Source organism: Lactuca sativa, chromosome 3, assembly GCF_002870075.4.
Source record: "Lactuca sativa cultivar Salinas chromosome 3, Lsat_Salinas_v11, whole genome shotgun sequence".
NCBI lineage: Eukaryota > Viridiplantae > Streptophyta > Magnoliopsida > Asterales > Asteraceae > Lactuca > Lactuca sativa.
This window is the reverse complement of record NC_056625.2, coordinates 255,347,968-255,367,515: the sequence shown is the minus strand read 5'-3', so window position 1 is coordinate 255,367,515 and position 19,548 is coordinate 255,347,968. Positions and strand designations below refer to the sequence as shown.

Genomic DNA, 19,548 nt, shown 5'->3' with positions numbered 1-19,548 from the left:
GGAGCATAAGTGTTATGCTGATAATTCTCATGTTAGTGGGAGAATGATAGTTAAGATAAGTGTTGCAAGTTAGCAATGTTAATTAAAGAAAACAAAAGGTTTCAATTGTGAAAAAGCCGTTTTGCTATAATTAAGGGAGAGGAAATTATACTTCATTTCCACTCTAACAGCTTAGATTGATGTTTTAATCATTTTTAGTCAAGGATATATATATATATATATATATATATATATATATATATATATATATATTAATTTTATGTTGGAATGGCTCAACATAAGGAAATTCTATATATGGGTCTATTATTTGCGTTCTAATATTTGATTGTGATTACGACATCCCTTTTCATAATCTGAATTATGAGAATTTGGCAAATAGAAATAGAAATATTATAGCAAAAGACTGGTCTAGTCTTTATGTGAGACATCATGAATCGTGTCCCATATGCTTTAGATATAGGATCGATTGCATGTGCTATAATATTCATCTGTTCTAAATTTTTCCAAATACCTAGAGCATTAAGAGGGAAAAAGTACTAGAACTGGATGTGACTAATTTGATTAAGCAATTTTCGAGGACAATCTAAGGTTTACCAAAGATTGATTGCTCGGGGACAGTTGGGAGTATAGTGTTAATTTTGGAGAGGACCATATTGACATATTCTGAAAAGAGGCAACTCTTGGTCAGAAGGAATAGTCAAAATGATAATATGGAAATATTCCCATAGGTGGAAGTTATTCATCAAATCTATGTAAGATTAGGAAACTTAATGCAAGAAGGATGTTCAAAGGAATGTACTTTGAATTTGAGACTTTGTTTCCATGGAATGATCTCCATTGGAATACTCTGTAATGTTTGTTGACAAGTCTTGATGACTCTGTGTATAATCATTACAAGAGGATCAATGCGTATAAGTTTAGAATCTAACAGATTTAGGTAAATGGCAAGATTTGGAATTCTTGCATTTGCGGTAAGGATTTGGGATTGTGAAATGAGAACATTGGAATTATGTTCAATCGATCAATTTCACAAAGTAAAGATCATAGACAAACTTAGTGTGCATTCTTGGTGTATGACACAACTTATGTTTAGACAAACATAGTATGCGTACTTGGTGTATGGCATGACTAGTGTTTAGAAAAAGATAGTGTACATGCTTGGAGCATGGGACAACTATTATTTTAATTCAAGAATAAAGTTGATAGTTTAAAACAGTATGCAATGAGTAATGTGTAATCAATATGGTAATAAATAAAAGATATTTTATTTATATTCATAAGTTCTGAGACCATATTGGATTCGATTATTCTTGTGTTTCGCTGAGCATGTTTTGACTTCCAGAATAACTAGGTCGTTCTTCCTGAATGACTAAGTTATTCTAACCATCCACAATCACTCATATGTTGGAAGTAGATATGAATCAAGACTGTCATGAAGCCAGTTTGTAGATGTCCAAGGTAGTAGACATAGCAAGAGTTTCTGCAACATTCATGAGTGCTCATAAGTTATGAGTATTGGATTCAACCTACCCTAATTTGACTCACTTCATGGATTTTATCATGAGTGATCATGAGATGATAATATCTTATATTCTTCAAACCTAGAGATATGACTTGTTGCCTATAAGTTGGTTATGCATTGATTGTACAAAAACGCATTGGTAACTCGATGTTATAAAACGTGCCTTTGTGTATGATTCAACAATTAGTAGAACAAGCATATGAGTCGAAGTTTATCCACTCCTTTTAGCCTTAAAGGGATAAAAGCGATATCTGTGGGCCCCTCGATGATTTAGTGATGACACCCCGAAGTGCTTGGCCAAGTGAAGACTGATTTGATTTGTTCTGTTAGTCAGTTGTCATGAATCGGAAATCGGGAAACAACAAATGGACAGAGAAAATGATTATAATCTATTCTCAGTCCATATGATATCTAGAATGGAGGAATATATGATTCCTTATCTAATGGACGCGCCATTGATTTGTTCAGAGTTCGACGGCAGCGGCTTTAAGAGCTACGAATGCTAGTCGAGTTTTGGAGTCATACGCAATAATAGTTTTAGACTTATCCAAGTGGGAGACTGTTGGATTAGATGTCTAAGTCCATAAATATTATTAGTATGTATTCGACCCGACTTGGCATGGTCTATTTGGGTTGCACTTCACCAAAACAATTGGATAGATAAAATGAGAAAAAAGGATACTAGGGATTTATATTAATATATTATATGTTCTAATATATTAATATGAAATCGTATTATTTAATTAGTAGTGATCAAGAATTAATTTAAAATTAATCTAGTGATCAAAAGGAACTAACTAAATATGGACTCTTATATATATATATATATATATATATATATATATATATATATATATATATATATATATATATATATATATATATACTAGTGGTGTACCCGCGCGATGCGGCGATGCCAAAAAGTTCATTTCGATGAATAGTTTCTAAGCGGTGGACATTGAATCCAGGGAGTTTTATGTAACTTATGTGGATGTTTCGTCTTGCCTATTCGCGTTATATGTGTGTTCCATTTCGAAGATAGTTTTTTTTTTATGTTTTGTTGCAAATATTAGTTTTATTTGGATGTTTTGTGTTTACGATAGTTTTCCTTACACGTTTCATTTCTGCTATTTGTTGTTTTGGATGTTTCATCTAGGACTTACCATTACATAACAAATATTATTTACTTTTAGCAATGTATACGCGCAATGCGATGACGACAAATAATTTCAATTGGGTGAATAGTCGCTTTCGGTTATTAGTTTTGTTTTGTTTCGTTACGTCGAATACTTTCATGTTGGTGAATTAGTTTATTTCATCATCCAAGACTTTGATAACTTATTATGTATATAGATTAGTTGTTGTTTACTTCTCAAACGAATTCTTTGGTGGTATCGAATAGTTTTTTCTTATTTTGATTAGTTTTCAGGCAAATATTATTTTAACGGACACGTAGTGAATCGACAAATATTATTTAGTTTTAGCAGTGTACACACGTAATGCGAAGGTGACCAATAATTTCATTTTGGTGAATAGTTGCATTCGGTGATTAGTTCTTCTTTGTTTTTTTTTGGGATGAATAGTTTCATGTTGTTGATTTAGTTTACTACATCATCCAAGTGTTTTTTTCGAGGAATAGTCTCATTTCATCGATTGGTGTTTTTTCGAAAATATATTATCTTCCAAAGAACGTTTAATACATTGGAGGGATATAAGCGTTAGTTGGTATTTTATTTGTACACGACATATTTGTAATGAAAAAATTAAAGTGTTATTGAATCTACGTTTTTAAGATCGATTTTGGTATTGGATTGGTAGATGGAGTGAGCTAAATTTCTTAGAGATTAATATCTTAAGCATATGAATATTATATGCGGACAACTTAAAGACATTTTCTTAGCCTAGAACATATGTGGATGTGGTCGTTACCGGCTTTATTTGGGGAGTTTAACCGTTTTTTGTACCATATATTTTCCTTTTGGTGAATAGTTTCGTTTTAGCATTAAGGTGAAGGTGGTGTTGTAAATTTTGTTTAAAAATATAAGTACATCATTGTTTTAGTTTAAAATTAAAAATATATTTCTTTTTTAGTTTATTTTTTTTCAATATGCTTTCATTTTGGTTTAAAAATGATTGTTTTGCGTTAAAAATATAGATACGTTGATGTTTTAGATTAAAAGAAAAAATATGTTGATGTTTTGGTTGGCATCAAACTTGTAGCTTTGTCGTATAGTTTTCCAAGACACTAATATGTTGTACATACTCAATTGCCTATGTATAGACCATCACTTTTTAGGATATCTTAAACTTTATTCGGTAGACTTGATTATTTAAAACAGTATACCATAAGGCCATCCGTTATACCCACCACATACCACATATGTGGTGGGTGTCACATCAGCACCACATTCCACTACCACATACATGGGATACTTACCACTAAACACACCACTATACCTCATTTTTTTATTTAAATTTAATTCAAAAATACATTAAAAACATTTTTTTAATACTATTTTTTCCATTAAATTAAAATACCAAATTACATTAAATAAAAACTAAATTAATTGAAATTAAAAAATAAAATAAAAATAACAATCAAAATAAAAATTATATTAGTTAATTTAAAAAAAAAAATAAAAAAAAACATTAAAAAAACTAAAAATTCCAACCATACATAAAATAAACTACCCCCTACGCCTACGTCGGGCTCGAACCGACTCTTTCATTGCTTGGAAAAGTTCCAAGTCTTCGCCCTCAAGGTCCTCCGCTTTCATTTTCAAGATTTTCATATCGGTTTTTGTTTGGAGTGTCTCTTGTGCCTCTTGAAATGATGTTTGTGCTTCGATCATTTTTTGTTCCATCCGAGTCATCACCTCGGCCTTCGTTTCTTGAAGCTGCACATATCGATCAAATTTATCGCCGAACATATCCATAACACTAGAATTTGAAGATGTTGACGCCGCTTTTTTTGCTTTATTTCTTCCAACGGGCCGAGGAAGAGGTTGGTCGGTTTCAAGATCTATCGGATCGTCGTTGATGTCGATGTGTGTTCGGCCGTCCGATTGTTGACAAGTTCCATCGGGGTTTCTCGAACGCTTTGAACCGGAAGATTGGGAACTTTCTTCCGTTTGCTCTTTCCGTTTTGGGGAGTCTTTCAATTTTAGCCACGGTTTCATATACGGAAATGCTTTGCTTGTAGGCGTTGTTTTTTCATATTGGTCCATGGCCGCCTTGAATACATCAAAATCGTTCAAGCCGCTTTTGCATATATTTAGGAGATTGTTGTAGATTCCTCCAAAATCGGTGCATTTTAGTCGAATATCTCGCCATTTCGACGTAATTTGATCGGCATTTCGAGTTTGACTTTCCATTAACTCGTAAAAAATGGCTCGGACTTTTTCCCAAAAACTTCCGTAAGTCTGGCTATCTCCTACAATTGGATCTTCGGAAGCCGTCACCCATGTCTCCGCTAACTTTTCTTCTTCTTCTTTTGTCCATGGGACCCTTTCTTGGTTGGTAGTGGGTCGGGCCGTTTTTTTTCCTTTTTTCTTTTTTGGTTGAGGTGGTGGTGAAGGTTGCGTTTCTGGAACAAAATCTGGCGAAAGTGGTGGTTGTGAGCTTGGTGGTTGTGAAATTGGTGGTTGTTGTTGTTGTGACGATTGTTGTTGGAGTTGTTGTAGTTGTTGGAATTGTTGAAATTGTTGGTATTGTTGTTGCATTTGTTGTTGTTGGAAAGCCGGAAAATGTTGATATTGTTGTTGGAAAAGTGGTGTTTGTTGGATAGGGGAACCACTTTGAAGTAGATTGATAAAACCGCCTTGAGGTGACTCAATCGTCGGGAATTGTCGAGGTGTTGTATCTAACGCAAAAGCGTTATCGGGTTTGCGATTTCGGTAGTTTGGAGGAGTATTTTGGTTGGGATCCATGATTTTTGGTTGTGAAGATGTAGTGTGTAGTTTGTGTATAGAGAAAGAAAATAATGGTGTAAAAAATAAGAAGTAAAAGTATGGTATTTATAGGTAAATAAATTGTTTATTTATTATTATTATTTTATTTTTTTTTTATAAATCTAGCCGTTCAACAACGGCTACACAAACGAAAACAGTCGAATTCATTGCATCGTATCTCATTGGCCGTTTACGTCCGTTGTCCGGGACACGGTCGGCCACGACCCACCACGAACCACCGGGGTGGTGTGCACGGCCGTGGTTCGTGGCCAACTAGACCACGGTCGGCTTCGTGCTTAGTATACCGGTTGATCTAAATGAATAAAATTTTATCTTGAATATAATTTTAAGACAATAATTGTCCGCTATTACCAATTGAAAAACACACTTCCCCACATTTCTTTATTTTCGGTATATTTATGTATCACCTCCCATAATCAATAGTTAGTTAGTTAATTATTTATATAATTCAACAATTAAATATATTAGCAAAGATAAATATATTATACTTAATATAATAAAAAGTCACTGTATTATTACATATGTTAAAGCTTATCGCCAAATAAAAAACCATTTTTAGACAGTAGTGATCATAATTAAATACTCTTATTAAGATATTAGGATTGTCATATTTACTTAGTTTTATATTTAATGTGTTATGCGGTTTTTGTAGACAAATTATATAGTAACATATACTAAGGAGTTATATATGGAAAAATAAAATTATTTTTTACATTGTATTAAGCATAGTTATGTTTTTTAAAAGGTTAAACAAATAAAAAACTTAAATAAGGTTTTAAAGATTTTAGAACATAGAAAGACTTGAAAATAAAGATTACATAAATGAAAACAAACGGTACAAAGAATTATGATTATGTGTATTTTATATTGTATGTGTTTTTCTAAAACCACACATCCTTAATTTTGATTATTAAAATACAAAATACAACCAAGGTAATTTTTTCTCAACTTCAATTTTCTTAGCAATATTTTATTTGTCAAGGATTTTTTATTTTATTACACACATCTTAAAACTGAAAGATTACAAATTGTGGCCATAAATTATCTAACTCACTTGATAATTCAAGATCTAAAAATCAAAACAAACAACTAAAGTCGTTAGAAACACACAACAGAACATACACATATTTAAAAAAATACAATTAAACACACACAATAAATCATATACATAAATAATTAAAAGCATACATTTTTAATAAATACACATGGATACATATCTAAGAGCAATGTTAGATTTGGATTTGGTGAAGCTAGAGTTGGTTGTCGTACTCTTTTCGTGATTGTCTTTTTTTCATTTGGTTTTATCAGATCTGAAAGAAGCTACAATATATTAAAATAGAAATTGACCGAAATAATTTATATAGAAACACATATCAGAATACAAAAAAAACTTCTTACTGTTTTCAATATCTAGGTGTCAACAGTAGGGTAGTGTGCTAGTTTGATGATGTAGATCTATGTCAACAAAAAAAACATGTAGAAGAAAGTTCAGATGGAAAATAAATGAGAGATCAACCTCTTTCAACAAATCTAAATAACCAAATCCAAACTTTCATCTAAAAAACAAACCCAAACTCTTTCATCAGTGACACAATTAGTCGCTCTTTCATCAGAGCCATTAAGATTGAAGCTCCCTTCAGTTTGGAGGAGGTAACACTAGTACAAAAATGACCTATGGTCACACTTTTGCCAAAACCGCCCAGCCACACTTTTGACTAAAACTGTGTCTAAAGTTTATTGGTAAAATTTGGCCATTGTTTTAGTGACATTTTAAGTTGTATTTCATGACCATTAGTAATATAGTTGAAACCTTTAGACACGTTTAAACATAACAAATGTGACAATTATTAGTCATAGTGGAACAATGAGGCCAAATGTCACCATCCGCCACATGTTTGTTAGATATATGGAAAAACTTTGTGATGGTTTTTATAAGAGACAATAGATTCTTATATGGTCACATAAAGCAAATGTTTATGTGGCTATATCATGGAGCAGATATTGACATTTGAATGAAACCTAACTAAAAGGCAATATATGGCCACATTAATTATTTGTGTGTCCATACGATAGCATTTATTGCACAATGATTAAGAGCAACCAAACAAGTAACTATAAGTATTTTATGATCATGTTTAGTGTATTATGTGTGTCTAAAAATGAACATTTTTCATGATAAAAGAAAAAAATGTATAACTATAAGTATGTTATAGTCACAGTTAAACATGTTATTTGTGACTAAAAGGTAAATCATGTTCATGAAAAAAGGAAATACTTGTAACTATGAGTAATTTATTGTTACTTTTTACAATTTGGTGTATGTATAAAAATAAAAGATAGTCATCATTAAAGAAAAAAATGACTGGAAGTATTTAATGGTCAAAGTCCTGCGTGGTGAAATTATGCGTGGGTCAAATGTCAAAGTGTTAATTAGTATATTAAGTTGATTTTTTGATGAAGTGGTGTATATTGGTAAATCCCAATAAAAACGTAATGAATTTCATATATGTAAATTATGATAAACAATAGTAATCGGTTTTCTTAGTTATGGGCCTTAATCGCCTAGTTCCAATTTTTACGTTTCAATATTTCATTTTGCCTTTGACGTTATCTACTTACCTTGCCGGCAAGTTATTGATCTCAAACGAACAGCCTACCCCTTAGAGTTGGTCAAAGAAACTAGGCCCGTCTCGAACATATTTGGGGTCCGGAACAAAAAATTAAGAAAATGCCTTATAAATATGAGTTAAATTATATATATATATATATATATATATATATATATATATATATATATATATATATATATATATATATAAAGGTTAATTTGAAACATAAATAATTTTATAAGACCGTAAAACCAATTTTTTCTAATGAACTGTTCTAATATTATAATCTTCGTAAAAATCTAATATCTATAATATTTTAACATTATATGTTTTTAGAATATCAAAATATTACATATATTATATTTTTATGAAGATTAGAATATTAAAATATTTTATTAGAAAAAAATGATCTCACGGTCTCACAAAATTAGACTCGTCTCTAATGAACCTAAACACACACACACACACACACACACACACACACACATATATATATATATATATATATATATATATATATATATATATATATATATATATATATATATATATATATATATATATATATATATGATTACATTATTTTGTTTTCACTATCTATTATGTGCATGTATGATTGATTCTGGACCAATCATTTTAGTTATTTTAAGAAAACAATTAATGCATATTACGTGTTGAAGATATAATGGATATTAATTACATATTCATCATTTAATATTCATTAATTACTTTCTTAAAATAATTAAAATGATTGGTCCAGAATTAATCATACACACAATAGATAGTGAAAATATTTGAACCTAAGTCTATATATATATATATATATATATATATATATATATATATATATATATATATATATTAAAGAAAGGAAAATAAATAAATATATATATTAAAGAAAGGAAAATAAATAAAATAACCGTTAAATCGTTAATTCTTAGAATTGAACTCCTGGCATTTTTTGAGAAAGCAAAGGAACAAAAATAGTAAGACTAAATTTACGTTTGTGGGCCATGTCAAAAGTAAATTGTTAAATAAAGTAAACAAAGCTAATTTAATTGAAAAAAAGTGTAAAGCAAGAATCAAACACGGGCAGTAGGTAAATGATGGCAGGCGCTTAGCCAGTTTTAACTCAAAGACATTCGATGTCTTATTCCAGCCACATCTTATATATATATACACACCGTATATATAATCTAACATGCCAAAAATTTGGGGCCTCAATTGGGCTGTCGCCCAGCCTCCTGCTCCACCCATTGGGCTGGTCTTGCAAGAAACATTTAAGAAGCGATGAGTTTTCAGGTATTTGAATTCTTTCCTATGATCTTACTTTACTGAAATCAAATTTTAATTAGAAACATGTCACACGATTCCTTTCATTTATATAAATGTTAGTCTATGATTTTAAAAGGATTTTATTATTTTCACAAATAGTTTTTGTATTTATGGTTATTAACAACACCAGTGCATTAGGCCAAAGGAGAGTAATGAATATATAGCTATTAAATAATACCACCACCACCTACAACCACTGCCACTGCCAGCACCCACCACCCACCACCACTGCCGCTCACCGCTACCATCATCACCACCACCACCGCTACCACTACTGCCACTATCACAACTACAATCTCCACCACCTACCACTGCCACCGCCACCGCCACCACCACCACCTACGACCGCCACCATCACTACCTAGCGCCACCACAAACACCTACCACTACCTCCACCACCACCACCACCCGCCACCACCATCTGCCACCTCCACCCGCCACCACCACTACCCATCACTAGTCACCACCACCATTTACCACTTCTACCTTTACCACCACCACCACCAACTACCACCGCCATCGCCACCACCTAATGCTACCGCCACCACCACCCAAAACCTATCATCTCAACTACTAACTATCGCTACTACCACCACCACTACCATCCACTTACCACCATCGCCACCACTACCACCACCACCTGCCACCGCTCTGACCACTTTCACCACTGCCATAACTACCACCGCCACCACTTACAACCGGCACCACCTACCGCCACCACTTAACGTTATCGTCACCGTCATCGCCACCGCCACCACCAACTACCACCTACCACCACCACCTGCCACTGCTACCACTACCGCCATTGCCACCACCACCACCACAACTACCTACTGTCACCACCATCTACAACCGCCAAACACCCATCACCTCAACTACCACCTACCGCTACTACTACCACCCATTTACCGCCACCGTCACCACTACCACCTACCACCACCTGCCACCGCTACCACTACCGCCACTGCCACAACTACCGCCACCACCACCTATATCCGCCACCAACTACCGCCACCACCACCTATATCCGCCACCAACTACCGCCACCACCACTACCAACATCAGCCACTGACCCAGCCACTATCACTCACCACCACCACCTATTATTTCCATCACAACCACTACCACCTATCGCCACCGCCAACCCCACCCGCCACCACTGTCATTACCACCACCACCACCACCACCTACCACCGTTACTGTTTCCATCACCACCACCAACGCCGTCACCACCACTACCATCACCACCTGCCACCGCTATCGCCCACCACCACCACCACCACCACCATCCACACCGTCACCACCCACCACCACCACTACCACCATCGCCACCACCACCGCTACCAGTACCGCCACTATCACAACTACAACCTCCACCACCGCCACCACCACCATCACCACCTACCACCACCACAAACACCTACCACTACCTCGACCACCACCACCATCCGCCACCACCACCCGCTACCTCCACCCGCCTTCACCACTACGCATCATCAATCACCAACTCCACCTACCACTGCTACCGTTACCACCACCACCACTAACTACCACCGCCATCGCCACTAACTAACGCTACCGCCACCACCACCCAACACCTATCATCTCAACTACCAACTACGGCTACTACCACCGCCACTACCATCCACTTACCACCATCGCCACCACTACCTACCACCACCACCTGTCATCGCCTTGAGCACTATCACCATAGCCATAACTACCGCCACCACCACTTACAACCGTCACCACCTACTCCCACCACCATCTACAACTGCGACCATCTACCGTCACCGCCACCACCTAAAGTTATCGTCACCACCAACGCCATCGCCATCGCCAACTACCACCTACCACCACCACCACCTGCCACTGCTACCACTAATGCCACTGCCACCACCACTGCCACCATTACCTACTATCACCGCCAAACACCCATCACCTCAACTACCACCTACCGCTACTACCACCCATTTACCGGCACCTGCCACAACTACCACCTACCACCACCTACCACCACCACAACTTGCCACCGCTACCACTACTGTCACTGCCACAACTACCACCGCCACCACCTACAACCGCCACCAACTACCGTCACCGCCACCAATAGCACCACAACCACCGCCACTATCACTACCATCATCAGACACTGACCCCGCTACTATCACTCACCACCACCACCTACTATCACCATCATAAGCTGAGATCAAATAAAGCATACTGCAAATAACCATAGGGGATTATGGATATTTGATAATAAACATTCACCAAATGTTAATGACTAATGCCTTTAGGGTATAGGGAATTATGGCTATAAGATTATGAGTAAGACTTAAGGCTAATCACTTATTATTTATGGGCAATTTGGGATTATGGTGATTGAATTACTACAGATAATCAAGATATTTACTAAAAGCTAATGGCATGACTTTAGGGCATATGGGATTAGGACCACAACTTAATGCTAATGACTTATTATTTATCGACCATTTGGGATTATGGTTTTATGATTATACTTTTGCAAAAGCCAAAAGTTTTTGATGCAATGCGGTTTTAATATATACACCAACCGCTAAAACCGAAACAAATTGTACTATTATATTATATATCTAATAAATTATATATTTATATTTTATATATAATAATAGCTATATATACTTAGACTAATTAAATAATGAGTATAATATTTATCTTTAGCACCTAATTTAGCTAAAAGAAAAAAAAAGTAATAGTGAATAATTTTCTATTAATGCGTTAAAAAAATGTTACAAACAAAAATGTAAACTAAAAAATAGTAGTTTTGATAGAATTTTTAAAGAGTGTAAAAAAACCGCTACGAGTTATGTGGTTTAAAACCGAATCACAACTAAAAATGTAAACTAATTATCCACAAGGACCAAAATGTATTTTTTATTAACTTGTGGTAAATGCTAGTGTTGATACTCAAATCGTTTGAAGGAAGACAGGTTAAATTCTAGGAACAATCAGAAACTAATATCAAATACTCTTTTTCGGCTCCAAAATCGTTTTAGGGTCCAGAAAGGATCGCAATCAAATTTCAAGAATGTGTTTACTCTCCAAAATCAAGGCGGGAAGTCTTCATGTTTCTCACCGCCAAAACCATATCAAATCGATTCGAGAAAGGTAATTTCGAGATATTAGGTATCATCCTTGAAATTAGGAACCGATTTTCTTCATATCTATAAAGAAGATTGATTATTTAATCACTTTTATGGTCTTCTCCAGTGTGAAAGCGAATCAGCTGTACTACAGGGGTTCTTCTACCAAAATCGTTCTTTATTCAATTGTAAGTCTCCGTGAATGGTAACATTACTTTTCTCTTTTATTCAATTAAAAATGTTACTGATAGCATATTATTCCAACTTATGCCATAATGAAATTTATTTTTTTGAACACCAAGTGTGCTTGTTGCACACCAACTGTTCGATGAAAAGCCTAGATCAAGAATTTATGTTAACTATTATTGTATGGTATCATATTGTTTAGTGAAATACTAATCTAACTTGTATGTTACTTTTCATTTTTAATTAAGCATTATGGAAGGAGAAAACACATTGATTGAAGATGTGCCTATATTGGAAATGGAGGAGGAGGACCAATATGATGGATCTGATCTAGATGATTCAGAACATGAAGACAGATATGATTACACTTCTAGTGATTCCGATAGCAACAACGAGACTAGAAAGAAAACAAGGAAGAGGGGATTGACTCGATTGCCAAAGTTACGAACCGAACATACCAATTCTGGTGGAAGAAAAAAACGTGTAAAATTTGATGAATTTGGAAGGTTTGCAGGGAAGTATAGATCACAACTACCTAGTTATCTGGGAGACTTAGTACGGGAGAGGGTAGGAGTTAGTGTTTTCAACTGGAAGAAGGTAACAAAAGAAGTCAAGGAAAAACTATGGGAAGAAATAACGGTAAATAATGTTTTTTTATATGCAACTCATATGTTATTGTTATTCTCCAATGCAATTTCATTGAATGCCTAACATACTAGTTATTCGTATTTTAGCGTTTTTATGAAATTGAAGATAGTCGAAGAAAATATATAATGAATCAGCTTGGTATCCTTCTACGGAATTTTAGAAGAAAATTGTACGCAAAGTACATAAAGCCCTACTTAGGGAATACCACCAAGCTTAAAAGAATTCCTAAACGATATCGTACAATAATCCTTAGCCAAGATCATTGGGACAAGTTCGTTGAACACACAGTCTAAACAATTCAAGGTTAAATTCCTTCTTTTTTTCATTATCACTTTTATTTTATAGTTTCTCAAGGTATAAAATACTTATAAGATCCGTGAAATTTATATTTTGGAAGGATATTTCGACAAAGATGATAGTAGCACGTTCGAAGTCGAATTATAATCACCGGATGGGACGAGGAGGATATACGGCCCTAAGAGAGAAATTGGTAAGTTCTACATCTTTTCAATTATGTATGACTCTATGTGTTTGTTTTTATAAATTTACATACTACACCTATTTGTTTATATTAGAGCATTGAACTAGCATACACCCTTTGTTTGGTTTTCTATTTGCACAAAGTTAACCCTTTGTTTAGTCAAAACGGTGAAAGTGGGACTGCCAATTAAAGCATTATACTTTCAAGTTTTGAAGTACAATGCTTTACTAAAAAGTGGATTTTATATGCCACAACTGTTAGAGTAATTAAAAACTGGGACGGTTTTAATGCTAGGGGTATTTTGGGAAAAGTTTGAAAGTTATTGCACTTGTTTGATTTATTGGACGTTTATAGTTATCTTCTTTTGTTTCATGTTCCCGAACATCAGGAGAAGACAAATATACCATACAATTTCAAATCTTTTAAATAAAACTATTTTACCAACCATCAAGAATGGTTAAATTCATATAATAAAAATACTTTGACCGTTTGTTTCACCTAATTTATTGAAATTTTCTATGTATTTTGAAAGTTATTGCGCTTGTAACATTTCAATCATTTTTTTCCTTAAGATTTTTTATTTTTAGTTTATGTTTTTTATTTTTTTATCGATTTTACCTCTATTTTTTTACAAATATCTCATCAACTGTGAATGTAATTTGCTTTATTACCTAGCTTTGACTGATATGTCAAAGTAATTGAACCAGTCTAAAATCATCTAATTTAATTGTTTTAGACTTTACCAACTGTTACCATTCATATCTTTTCCACTTTGGTCATGTAATATGCATAATAACTATTATTTTTATGTCTCTCTTTTGATTTTGATTCCTTATGAGTAAATTCAAATGTTTTTAGCGATATTATGTCCAACAAAATGTGAGTAGTCCAGCAGGTGATCAGAAAGTGAAAGAAAGATAAATTATTATGACCCAACACACACAATTTTTAAAGAAAGAGAAATCAAATGTTTTCCTATCTTTTATTTTATTCATATTTATTGTAGATCAAGACAACTTTTCAAATTAAAAAAAAATATAAAGATTAATAGATTTTATATTTTATTATTTTATATAAATAGAAATATACAATTTCAAACTTTCTTTCCTATGTCAGATTATTACCATTTTCAAACTAGCTTTAGTGTTTTATATTGTATTAGATTTCTTTCATTTTATGTTTAGTACTAGGTTTCTTTCATGTTTAGTGTGTGTGTGTGTGTGTATATATATATATATATATATATATATATATATATATATATATATATATATATATTATCGTGACTTTTACGAGTTGACAACTATGATTACTAGGTAAATAATAAAGTACTTGCCAAAGATGAAATGCCACCCCGGTCATTAATGTGCGACTACAAATTCATATCTAAAAACAAATACTCATTCACCAAAACTCCCAGAGGTATGTATTTTAAAATGCAAATATAAATTTATGTTTATTATTTTTTATCTAAATATTTGCAATCATTGTAGACAATGAAGACAATGAAGTGCATTCTACAATATCCAAATAACAGAAGTAATGTTGCTTTTGGTACCGTTTACATATCTTCGGAAAGACAAACCATTCATGGAGTTCCACTTCAAGACGACTGTTATAAAGTATCAATTGATGAAGTGATAAAGGGAGCTGCATTTTTACCATATCAAAACGGTGATATCAAAACAGTTGAGGAGGCATATAAAACTTTTGTTGCATGGCCAAAATACCTTGTCAAATGTGATGAAAAGGTTTGTTTCTTCTATTAACTACTTTATGCATTAAACTTTTTTCCTTTGGAAATTAGTCTTTTAAATTATTAGTTATTCAAATCTGGTTCAATGTTGCTATAGGTACCACGTATGAGATCAACTCATGATGATGCATGTAAAAGCTCCAAGAAGCAAAAAAAAAGTTTTATAATGAGAGATAGCATTGGCAAGCATACAAGGAGCACTTTCAACAAGACCGAACAAATGTAGTTTTTGGTTTATGCCTTTTTTCCTATCTTTAGAAAATTTAAGTAAACTTGTTTTCACTAAAAGGATTTTTACCTTTTAACTAGGGAAATTATATATGGGAATTTTCAATTGAATTATTATTAATCTTGATATTTTTTTGTCGTTTCACATTGTCCATTTATGGCTACATTTATTTACATTGCTTTTTATTCCATGTGTATACATGTTTTATTATATTTTGTCACTAAAATGTATATAATAGTTATTTTACAAAAATATGTCGTGTGACTAAAGAGTTAACAATAGTTATGATAGAAACTCGATATGTGTCTACAAGTGTTTTACGAGCATTTTTAATTAAACATATGTGACTAAAAGTAAAACAAATACAACAATAAAAAATTTTGTGTCTCTGAAAAGATACACATGTCACTTTATTTAATAATCATGTGACTAATAGTTTATGTATTGTCATCTTAAAACAATTATCGTGAGTCAAAATCTTAAAAAACGACATGATAAGATAAAAGTAATATCACAATATGGTAAATGGAGTCACGGTGAATGAAATTTTGTGTCAATACAACACTAAAGGTTACGATTGCATTGATTCACGATATCTAAATTATGATCAATAGCCACATTGAAAACTATAAATGTGTCTAAAGGATAACAAATGTTATGGTTATGAAAAATTTGTGTGGCTAAATACTAAACAATAGGGACAATAAACATTAGTTTTGTTTCTACAATGATTTTATAGTCATGCTTTAAATTAATATACGTGACTGAAAAATAAATAATATTGTCAGTGTAGATAAACGTGTGTCAAAATCTTAACATTCGTCACTTATTCCTACATTCATGTGACTTTATGTTTTACAATAGTCATAGTTAGAAAAACATTATGTAACTATACGCCATTTACAACTATGGTTTAAGTATGTATCTGTGACTATAATAAAAACAATAGTCACATTCTGTAATTTTTTAATGTCTAAACGATAAAACCGGTCATACTTAAAACACATTGTTATGTTCATAAGATGAATATTAGCCACTGTTATATATACTTTTGTGTCTATAAATCAATTATAGTCATGTTTAATTGATTTTCTATGTTGAAAAGATATAAAATAGCCACGCTTACAACTTTTTATGTGTTTGAATGATAGTAACGGTCATGATAAATTATACCTATGTGGCTGTAATCTATAAGATAACCACAGTTAAAAAATAGGATGTGTCTTTAAAATGCTTTTGGTCATTGAAATTACAAATTCATGTGACCATTTTAGGAACATCGTCATTATTTACTTAATTATGTGTGCCTAAAAGATTGTTAATAGTCATACTGAACAATTTTTTGTGTGACAAATCATTAGCAAAATGTCATAGTGAAAGTAAATTCATGTGGCCATTTGATGAACATGGTTATGTTTCGCTTAATTTTGTGTCTCTAAACGATAGTCGATAGTCATAGTGAACTTTTTTGTGTGACCAATTATTAGCAATAACGCCACAGTAAAAATAACTTTATATGAACATTCCATGAAAGATAGTCACTAAAATAAGTAAAATGTGTGTCTACAAATGGTTTACGGCCACAATATTGGACAAAATGATAAAGTACAACAGCAAAAATCCCTACCCTATAGCCACACTTTTATGCTATGGTCACAGTTTTTCATATGATACAACCACTAAATTTAAAAGTGGCCGTATGGTGCCTAAAATGGCACGACCTTCGGTGACACTTCCGTTGAAAAAAAAGTGTGTGACTATAGGCATATGGTCACGGTTTTTTGGTGTGACCATAGCCCATTTTTGTACTAGTGTAAAGGATGCAGTCTGGCAATGTGAAAGCGACAAGGCCCCAGGGCCTGATGGCTTTACATTTACATTTCTTAAAAAATTCTGGGACACTGTCAAATCCGATATCATGAACTTTGTGAGGCACTTTGAGACACATGGTACCCTGTCCGGTGGGTGTAACTCTTCCTTCATTACACTGATTCCTAAGGTCAAAGACCCTCTCTCTCTACACGACTACCGTCCTATTAACCTAATTGGGTGTCTTAATAAGATCATAAGTAAGCTTCTCTCCACTCGTATAAAGTCTGTCATTGGTGGTATTATAGACGAGGTTCAATCAGCTTATGTAGAAGGTCGGTGTATTCTTGATGGCCCTCTCATAATTAACGAGATATGTTCTTGGGCGAAGCGGTCCAAAAAAAGAGTCTTGCTCTTCAAAGTAGACTTCGACAAAGCATTTGACTCGGTGAATTGGGAATATCTTGATTCAATTCTTGGCCAAATGGGATTCGGGAACAAATGGAGAATGTGGATTCGGGGAAGCTTGAGATCGGCTAGAGCATCTGTTATCATTAATGGTTCTCCAACTAAAGAATTCCCCATAACTAAAGGAGTGAGACAAGGAGATCCTCTTTCTCCTTACTTGTTCATTATTGCCATGGAGGGCTTAAATGTGGCTCTTAAATCTGCCCGGGATAAGGAGATTTTTAAAGGTATTAAAGTACCGGGGAGTGGACCAACTATATCTCATCTATTTTACGCGGACGATGCGCTATTTATTGGCGAATGGTCCAGATCTAACCTCAAGAATTTGGCACGTATCCTCAGGTGTTTCCATATCGCATCAGGTCTCAGGGTGAACTTTCATAAATCAAGAGTATTTGGCATTGGATCCTCGACACATGAAATATCGTCTTGGGCAAGTCTATTGGGCTGTGAGGCTGGAACGTTACCGTTTGATTATTTAGGTGTTCCTGTGGGAGCCAATATGAATCTTAAAAAGCATTGGCAGCCAATCCTAAAGAAATTTCGTGCAAAACTATCATTATGGAAGGCCAAAACCCTCTCCTTCGGGGGCAGGCTAACTCTCGTAAAATCTGTCCTGGGTAATCTCCCCACATACTATTTGTCGTTATTTAAAGCACCGAGTGGTATACTTGAGGAGATGGAGAAAATTAGAAGAACCTTTCTATGGCGTGGTTGTGAGGACAAGAGGAAAATACATTGGGTTTCTTGGGATAAAGTTCTATCTGCCAAAAGTGAAGGTGGACTCGGGGTGGGATCGATTCGAGCATTAAACGTTGGGTTGCTTATAAAATGGTGGTGGCGTCTAAAAAAGGAGGAGCAAGGACTGTGGTCAAAAGTAATTCAGGGGATCCATAATTTAGATAAAAAGCCTTTTGGTTACCTTTCTAGTCAGAAGTGTAGTGGAGTATGGAGCTGTATAGGCAGGACCATAAATCAATTGGCGAGGAACGGAGTTGCTGGGAACGATATCTTTAAGCTGGAGGTTAAGTCTGGGAACAATAACTTATTCTGGTATGATCCCTGGTTAAGTTCAGGAATTCTAAAAGAAAAATACCCCACTATTTGAATTGGATGCTCGGAAAAAATGCACAATTGCTGATAGAATTTCTGGATCAACCTTCACCTGGAACTGGAAGTCTCATCCCCCAGACCTTGGCCTTGGACCTGCTGTTCAAGCTCTCATTACCGACCTATCTGGGATTCAGCTAGCCCATGGAGCAGACCGATACAAATGCAAGCTGACTGGGGATGGAAAGTACACTGTTAGTTCGGTTCGGAAGGTCCTTGATAGTAACCTCAGCTCAGTTAATGGTCACTCAAATATTAACTGGTACAAAGTTGTGCCCATTAAAGTTTTAGGTTTTATATGG

The 19,548-nt window shown here is 34.2% G+C and overlaps 2 protein-coding genes and 1 long non-coding RNA gene across 4 annotated transcripts; all 3 read left to right on the top strand.

The window, feature by feature from the left end:
* Window positions 1-4,909: 4,909 nt before the first annotated feature.
* On the top strand, window positions 4,910-10,984 carry LOC128132932 (formin-like protein 14). Its single transcript, XM_052769942.1, has 5 exons — window positions 4,910-4,938; window positions 9,647-10,272; window positions 10,428-10,490; window positions 10,526-10,724; window positions 10,807-10,984. The coding sequence occupies exons 1-5, from the start codon at window positions 4,910-4,912 to the stop codon at window positions 10,982-10,984; spliced, it is 1,095 nt and encodes a 364-aa protein (XP_052625902.1).
* A 337-nt stretch (window positions 10,985-11,321) lies between these two features.
* Window positions 11,322-11,639, top strand: LOC111912634 (lysine-rich arabinogalactan protein 19-like). Its single transcript, XM_023908389.1, has one exon. The coding sequence runs from the start codon at window positions 11,322-11,324 to the stop codon at window positions 11,637-11,639; it is 318 nt and encodes a 105-aa protein (XP_023764157.1).
* Window positions 11,640-12,403: 764 nt separating this feature from the next.
* LOC111912636 (uncharacterized) lies at window positions 12,404-16,000 on the top strand. Of its 2 annotated transcripts, XR_002857229.3 has the most exons (8): window positions 12,405-12,584; window positions 12,687-12,747; window positions 12,994-13,384; window positions 13,480-13,696; window positions 13,791-13,883; window positions 15,191-15,296; window positions 15,368-15,625; window positions 15,728-16,000. It is a non-coding gene; the product is annotated as an uncharacterized LOC111912636 (long non-coding RNA). The 2 variants fall into 2 exon arrangements; XR_006190840.2 differs by having other exon boundaries at window positions 12,404-12,584; window positions 13,480-13,883.
* The last annotated feature ends 3,548 nt before the right edge of the window (window positions 16,001-19,548 follow it).